The sequence below is a fragment of the Oncorhynchus masou genome, chromosome 27 (assembly GCF_036934945.1).
Source record: "Oncorhynchus masou masou isolate Uvic2021 chromosome 27, UVic_Omas_1.1, whole genome shotgun sequence".
Lineage (NCBI taxonomy): Eukaryota > Metazoa > Chordata > Actinopteri > Salmoniformes > Salmonidae > Oncorhynchus > Oncorhynchus masou.
In genome coordinates, this window is record NC_088238.1 from 45,486,439 (window position 1) to 45,494,817 (window position 8,379).

An 8,379-nucleotide genomic window follows, 5' to 3' on the forward strand; every position below is an offset into this window, starting at 1 on the left:
CAGTCCAAACGACAAAAGGAACGGTCGCCCCTCCAACCACTGTCGCCATTCGCCTAGGGCTAAGCGGATGGCGAGCAGTTCGCGATTACCAACATCATAGTTACGTTCTGACGGCGATAAGCGATGAGAGAAAAACGCGCAAGGATGGACCTTGCCGTCAGAGAGAGAGCGCTGAGAAAGAATGGCTCCCACGCCCACCTCTGACGCGTCAACCTCAACAACAAACTGACTAGAGATGTCAGGTGTAACAAGAATAGGTGCGGATGTAAAACGATTCTTAAGAAGATCAAAAGCTCCCTGGGCGGAAACGGACCACTTAAAGCACGTCTTAACAGAAGTAAGGGCTGTGAGGGGAGCTGCCACCTGACCGAAATTACGGATGAAACGACGATAGAAATTAGCGAAGCCCAGAAAGCGCTGCAGCTCGACGCGTGACTTAGGAACGGGCCAATCAATGACAGCCTGGACCTTAGCGGGATCCATCTTAATGCCCTCAGCGGAAATAACGGAACCGAGAAAAGGGACAGAGGCGGCATGAAAAGTGCACTTCTCAGCCTTCACATAAAGACAGTTCTCCAAAAGGCGCTGGAGGACGCGTCGCACGTGCTGAACATGAATCGAGAGAGACGGTGAAAAAATCAGGATATCGTCCATGTAAACGAAAACAAAAATGTTCAGCATGTCTCTCAGGACGTCGTTAACTAGTGCCTGAAAGACAGCTGGAGCGTTAACGAGGCCGAAAGGAAGAACCCGGTATTCAAAGTGCCCTAACGGAGTGTTAAACGCCGTCTTCCACTCGTCCCCCTCCCTGATGCGCACGAGATGGTAGGCGTTACGAAGGTCCAATTTGGTTAAAAACCTGGCTCCCTGCAGGATCTCGAAGGCTGAAGACATAAGAGGAAGCGGATAACGATTCTTAACCGTTATGTCATTCAGCCCTCGATAATCCACGCATGGGCGCAGGGACCCGTCCTTCTTCTGAACAAAAAAACCCCGCTCCGGCGGGAGAGGAGGAGGAGACTATGGTACCGGCGTCGAGCGAAACCGACAAATAATCCTCGAGAGCCTTACGTTCGGGAGCCGACAGAGAGTATAATCTACCCCGGGGGAGTAGTTCCCGGAAGGAGATCAATACTACAGTCATACGACCGGTGTGGAGGGAGAGAAGTGGCCTTGGAACGACTGAACACCGTGCGCAGATCGTGATACTCCTCCGGCACCCCTGTCAAATCGCCAGGCTCCTCCTGTGAAGAAGAGACAGAGGAAACAGGAGGGATAGCAGACATTAAACAGGTCACATGACAAGAAACATTCCAGGATAGGATAGTATTACTAGACCAATTAATAGAAGGGTTATGGCGCACTAGCCAGGGATGACCCAAAACAACAGGTGTAAAAGGTGAACGAAAAATTAGAAAAGAAATGGTTTCACTATGATTACCAGAGACAGTGAGGGTTAAAGGCAGCGTCTCACGCTGAATCTTGGGGAGAGAACTACCATCTAAAGCGAACAAGGCCGTGGGCTCCCTAACTGTCTGAGAGGAATGTCATGTTCCCGAGCCCAGGTCTCGTCCATAAAACAGCCCTCCACCCCAGAGTCTATCAAGGCACTGCAGGAAGCAGATGAACCGGGCCAGCGGAGATGGACCGGAAAGGTAGTGCGTGATCCAGAAGGAGAGGCCTGAGTAGTTGCGCTCACCAGTAGCCCTCCTCTTACTGATGAGCTCTGGCTTTTACTGGACATGAGGTGACAAAATGACCAGCGGAGCCGCAGTAGAGACAGAGGCGATTGGTGATTCTCCGTTCCCTCTCCTTGGCCGAGATGCGGATACCCCCCAGCTGCATAGGCTCAGCATCCGAGCCGGCGGAGGAGGGTGGCAGTGATGCGGCAGGTGGCAGTGATGTGGAGAGGGGAGCAACGGAGAACGCGAGCTCCTTTCCACGAGCTCGGCGACGAAGATCAAACCGTCGCTCTATGCGAATAGCGAGAGCTATTAAGGAGTCCAGACTGGATGGAACCTCCCGGGAGAGGATCTCATCCTTAACCTCGACGAGGAGACCCTCCAGAAAACGAGCGAGCAAAGCCGGCTCGTTCCAGTCACTAGAGGCAGCGAGAGTGCGAAACTCAATAGAATAATCCGTTATGGATCGATTCCCCTGACATAGGGAAGACAGGGCCCTGGAAGCCTCCTCCCCAAAAACAGAACGGTCAAAAACCCGTATCATCTCCTCCTTAAAGTCCTGATACTGGTTAATACACTCAGCCCTCGCCTCCCAGATTGCCGTGCCCCACTCACGCGCCCGTCCGGTAAGGAGAGAAATGACGTAGGCGATGCGGGCTGCGCTCCTGGAGTAAGTGTTGGGCTGGAGAGAGAACACCACATCACACTGAGTGAGGAATGAGCGGCACTCAGTGGGCTCCCCAGAGTAACACGGCGGGTTGTTGATCCTGGGCTCCGGAGACTCGGAAACCCTGGAAGTGGGCGGTGAATCGAGGTGGAGTTGGTGAACCTGTCTTGTGAGGTCGGAGACTTGGACGGCCAGGGTCTCAACGGCATGTCGAGCAGCAGACAATTCCTCCTCGTGTCTGCCTAGCATCGCTCCCTGGATCTCGACGGCGGAGTGAAAAGGGTCCGGAGCCGCTGGGTCCATTCGTGGTCTGATTCTTCTGTTATGTACTTGAGTGAAGACCCAAAAGCGGTTTTAACAGAAAACAGAGTTCTTTAATGAAAAACAGGAATGGCATAAATCCTCTTCCAACGTAGTCAATGGAACAAAAGAACGTAGTATAATGCAGGATGCACCTGCCAGGCAGACTCCGACAGGATAGGACAAGGTGGAAGCAAACGAGACGACAGCTTGCTTCTGGCATCAAAAAACACAAACAGGAATCAGACACTGAAAGTAGCAGGAACAGAGAGAGAAATAGAGACCTAATCAGAGGGGGAAGAGAGAACAGGTGGGAAGGAGTGAATGAGCTAGTTAGGGGAGATGTAGAACAGCTGAAGAATGAGAGACAGAGAAGGTAACCTAAAAAGACCAGCAGAGAGAGACAGAGTGAAGAGAAAGGACAGGAACAGACATAACAAGACATGACAAATAATGATTACAACTCGAACAAACATTATGTAGTTCAGCAATTCGGCTTGATTCTCTTGAGAAGGAGAGAAATACATACCTACAGTACATTTAAAGAGAGGGAATTCTTAAGATATGGTTAAAGTGACTATGCATATATGATGGAACAGAGAGTAGCAGTAGCGTAAAAGAGGGGTTGGCGTTTGGTGAGTGGCGGGACACAATGCAGATATCCCAGTAAGCCAATGTGCGGGAGCACTGGTTGCTCGGCCCAATTGAAGTAATATGTACATGAATGTATAGTTAAAGTGAGTAGGCATATATGATAAACAGAGAGTAGCATCAGCGTAAAAGAGGGGTGGGGTGGGGGGAGGACACAATGCAAATAGTCCGGGTAGGCTGTTCAGGAGTCTTATGGCTTGGGGGTGAAATGTTGAAGTTGAAATGGTGCTGGAATAGTGGAGGCAGTTCCTGTTTTCAATGCGACTTGAGGTAACTCTCCGTGGTTGTAAATCAATAGTTGTTTAGTGGCCCGAAAATGTGAATTTATACTGCCAATGCGTCCCCCTATTGTCTCGGCCATTAGGCTTGTGTATCACGGTCTCAAGGCATATGAATTTACAGGTTATAGAGAAAACAATGCAATTATCACAACACATAGGTTGTAATATGGCTTGGCTTCCCCAGTGTTTTTACCCACGCACCACTACTGCCTGGTAGGTGTGTAAACCGGCACTTCACTTCTTATAAAGCAAAGTGTATATCTATGTGCGGTATGTGGAGTCAAAGAGATTCTCATGTTCTCTCCTGAAAAAAATGTATTTGTATCTCAATGAGACTAAACATAATTAAATGAAGGTTAAATTTAAAAAATGCACCTCTTCTGTGAAAAGAAATAGATGTGTGTTGGTGTTCCTCCATTTTTAGTGGTGTGATGGAGCCTGACACATATTCAGCTAAACTGATCTTACTTTTAATAATTTTGTATATTTGTATATGTGATGGCAGAGATGTTATGTAGACAGAGAATAGAGATGAACGGAGTGTATAAATGAATGGTTTATTATGTTAAAAACGCACAGTCATACAGCAAAGATGGGATTCTCTATCAGATGATTTCTTACAAACTGTCAAAAGTTATGGCTATTTAAGGCTGGACAGGATCATTATGTGAATCTAACAAAGACAGTGTTAAAGTTTTCTTTGTTGACTTGTAAATTACTAAGTAATTTAAGTTACTAAATAATAAAATGTTGCTTCTTGTAGTCTTTGTGACAGTGGTGATATTTCACTGTTGCTGAAGGTATCTGACATCAGAGTACACTGCATCCTCTCTGCTGGTCTTCTTTCTCACTGTTCTAGAGGAGGACTTCTTCTTGGGGGTGAAACTGACAGCTGCGTAGTTCAACACATTACTGTCTTGATTCTGAGGGGGGTGGAGCCATGAGAAAATACATTATGATGACAGCATGAACTACTATATAGTGTTTCTATTCTCCTGTGGAAGAAAACACTACAAAAGACATGACTGTTCAGACTGTACACCCACTACAATGACCTGACAGTCAGTGGAACAGAGACAGAAGTTCAATGATCACGAAGATAAGTAGGCTATATCTAGTACAGTGACCTATTACTTCCAAGAAAGCTTATGTTACGCGGAGTGGAACAGGGGAAACCAAGAGCAGACTCAGATGAGTAGACGGGGATGAAGTAACCAAGGCATTTATTGAAACACAGGGGGGAGATGGAGTGCAGGTCAGGGGAAACTCAGTCGGGTTCTGAAACCAGGTGCGGCGGCTGAGGCTGGAGCGAGAGGGGTTGAGACAGGGTAAGCAGGTCTGGGGTGGAATGCAAGGGAGTAGTAGAGTGGGAAATCCAGGACAGAGAAGCAGGATAACGAGACGTGGGACAGGAGACAGGGACCAGAGTCAGAGCGGGCAGAATGAGCAGAGATTACAATCTGGCAGTGTGGAAGTGGCAGGGCTGCGTATTTGTAGAGGTCTTGATTATGGAACAGATTGCAGCTGGTGGGGAGAGAGTACTGGGGAGGGAGAGAGTACTGGGGGAGTGGCGGCAGGTCAAGGAGACACAGGATGAGCAGTAGAGGGCGTTGCAGGAGCAGATGTGACAGCTTAATAACATAAAAAGCACAAATAAGCTGAATACTAGCTGTAAAGAAAGTTAAATGGCAGTTTCTTGAAAATACATAAAATATATTATATTTACAAATGTTGTAAAATTTACCTGATTGCCCTGGGACGTTGGGACACCTGTCCTCCCTTCAAAGAGATTGAAATAGAGGAAGCTTTTATAAGCTATTATTTTATATGACAATCTATCTCTCTTAAACTCATGTAGTTAATTAACAGTGCTTAAACGTTGGCATTTAACTGATATTTACAGAATGTACATTGCATAGAGATGCATGAAACTTTAGATACATCACCTATAACATTATATACATTGGATACATTAGATATAACGTAATACCTCTGCTATCTCTGTTCAGAGTCTTGCACAGCGCCCAGACAAGTAGAAGGGTCACTATCACCAGAACGATATTGGAGACGACCAAGGCCAGAACATTAGGAGTCAGATGAAATGGAGGATGATGCTCTGGAACTGTAGAAAGGGTATCAGTGAATTTATATTGTATTAATGACCACTTAGGAAGATCATCAAACAGTAAAGTATGGCATCAAAAGCTGTTGGTGATATTGTATAGCTTGTTGAGACAAATGTATGGGATCATTTGGAGGTAGGCTGTTTGCACGAATATACTGTATTGTTGGGGATATTTACAGATTCAATGAGATTTACCTTGAATGTCTAGCTTGGTCCCGTTCCCAAACAGTATCTCCCCACATGAGGCCACAGCACAGTAGTAAGTCCCAGCATCAGAGAGGCTGAGGTTCCTCTTGGGGAGGTTGTAGACACAGCTCTGTGTAGGAGACCCAGTCTCAGGGCTCTTCCCACACTGATCATTCCTGTCTACATGCGAGTAAAGGATACCTGGAAGGGATTCTCCTGAGCCATGTCTGAACCAATAGACACTGTGTCCTCCTGCACAGGTCTCAGTGTGTATTGTACAGTTCAGAGTCAGAGAGTCTCCTGGCTGGACTGACTCAGACACAGGCTGCTGGAGCACAGTCATGTTTCTGGACCCTGATCCTGACAAGAAGTTCAATAAACCCATTGAATCTCTAGAATATTACTGTAGACATTTTCCAATTCAACATCTCATCTGAATAAGATAATACCTCATATTTACACTGCATATATGTAAATTAAGTTATACAAAAATGTACCTTTTACTATGAGAATGGCTCCTTCTCCGAACTCCATCTTGTTTCCATAAGCGCTTCCACAGTAGTATGTGCCTGAATCAGAGAGCTGTATGTCTGAGATCTTTAGGTGATTCTTTTCTTGGCCGTTTTCCACTGAGAATCGAGGGTTATCCTTAAACTCATGGTAAAATGTTGCGTTCCTGTCTAACTTATAGACAGTTGAGAAGAGTTGAAGCTTATCTCCCAAGGGTTGCTTGTACCAGGAGAAATACATGTCCATGTGGTCTTTATAGAAGCAGTGCACAATCACTGCGTCTCCAACGTTGGCTGATGTGAAACCACTGTCCTGAAGTATAGATGAGGACCCAGTACCAGTTACCACATCTATTAAGGAACATGAACAATATAGTATATTCTCTGTTACATACCCCAAACACAACGTAGAATATTAAAATTGTGATATGTCAAGGGCGAACATCTCATAAGCAGAGAAATATAAAAGTTGGACTTACCCATCTCTACAAGAAGTGGAAATATCAGACACAGTGTGAACCTCTTTGCAGTTGTCATCCTCCTCACAACTTGTCTTGAGTGGAAAAAGTCCACCAATGTAGACAACACTTCAACAATGGAGTTGCAGGTGATTGGTCGAACTGGACCCATCATTTTTGTTGACGCCTTATTCCGTTACGACACTCTTCTTCACATTGTCCAGAGTCACATAGTCTCCTGGCTGGACTGAATCAGACACAGAAAGATTTTATTATAGGTATATTCTTATCCTAATATATTCAGGACAAATTTAGGTATTAATCATTCAAGTTTGGAATCCCTTATTCTTTATCACTACAGATACTGTTGTCTACGTCAAGAGTCTGATAGTTGTGAACTTCACCTCACTTAAAAACATCTGTGAAAACGATCTCTAATTCAGGACATTCAGTTGGACTGAAATCTGTGAAAAAACACAATCATGTATTTATTCGATAATTTCACCTAGAGCTGTAGTTCTTAGTCAAACACAACACCGTTTTAACAATGAAGTATTATGACCTGTAGGCCGAGAGAGAGAGAGAGAGAGAGAGAGAGAGAGAGAGAGAGAGAGAGAGAGAGAGAGAGAGAGAGAGAGAGAGTGGAAGGTCCTGTGTACAAAACTAGCAGGCTCTAACAAAGCGCAGATACATCCTCATCTTGTGGTCATCACAGACTGCAGACAATGTAAATATGTTGCTGTGTGTTTGAGGGCATGTTAGTGGCACGAGAAGAGATAAAAAACGGTTTAACACTACAAATTAAAGCAGCAATATGTAACTTTTTGAGGGCGACCTGACCAAATTCACATAGAAATGTAAGTTATACATCTTGCCTTCTCATTGAAAGTAAGTCGAAGAAGCAGTAAATCTATTCTAGGCGCTCTAGTTCTAAGCTTCCTGTTCTTAAGTTTAGTTTTTGCATCTTTTACTTTCGGTTTTGGACACTAGTTTATAACAGCTGAAAATGCAATATTATTGCTTATTGAAAAGATATAACACAGCGGTTTTGTCACGACTTCCGCCGAGGTTGGCTCTCCTTCCTGTTCAGGCGGTGCTCGGCGGTTGTCGTCACCATCCTACTAGCCACTACCGATCCCTTTTCGTGTATCTGTTGGTTTTGTCTGATTGGTTTCACCTGTGTGTTGTTTAGTTAATTAGTGTCTGTATATGTAGTAGGTTGTCCCGCCCTTGTTTTGTGCGGGATTATTATTTTTGTATTCATGTCAGTCGGTGTATCTTGTGTTGTTATTCTCCGGTCTGTCTTTATCCTGTGTTGGATTGTTCACGCTGTGTGTGTTGGGTTGACCGTGTTTCTTGTTCGCCGGAGAATAAACTGTCATATCACTGCTGTAGTTAGCGTCTACAAGAGCAGAAAGAGTCTCTTAACAACAAGGAACTTTGGTCCCAAATGAGGACCCAGCCGAGAAGAGATCAACATCCGACGAGCTTCTCCTTCACGTCTCTATGGATTAAATTTA

At 45.3% G+C, this 8,379-nt stretch overlaps 1 protein-coding gene across 2 annotated transcripts; it reads right to left on the reverse strand.

Moving 5' to 3' along the window:
* Window positions 1-4,119: 4,119 nt before the first annotated feature.
* LOC135516280 (uncharacterized) lies at window positions 4,120-6,950 on the reverse strand. Of its 2 annotated transcripts, none has more exons than XM_064940449.1 (6): window positions 6,881-6,950; window positions 6,390-6,714; window positions 5,902-6,252; window positions 5,572-5,703; window positions 5,326-5,360; window positions 4,120-4,504 (listed from the first exon to the last, which is right to left on the reverse strand). In XM_064940449.1, the coding sequence occupies exons 2-6, from the start codon at window positions 6,646-6,648 to the stop codon at window positions 4,367-4,369; spliced, it is 915 nt and encodes a 304-aa protein (XP_064796521.1). In that variant the 5' UTR covers window positions 6,649-6,714; window positions 6,881-6,950; the 3' UTR covers window positions 4,120-4,366. The 2 variants fall into 2 exon arrangements, with proteins under 2 accessions (XP_064796521.1, XP_064796520.1); XM_064940448.1 differs by having other exon boundaries at window positions 6,390-6,752; window positions 6,881-6,944.
* Window positions 6,951-8,379: the final 1,429 nt, after the last annotated feature.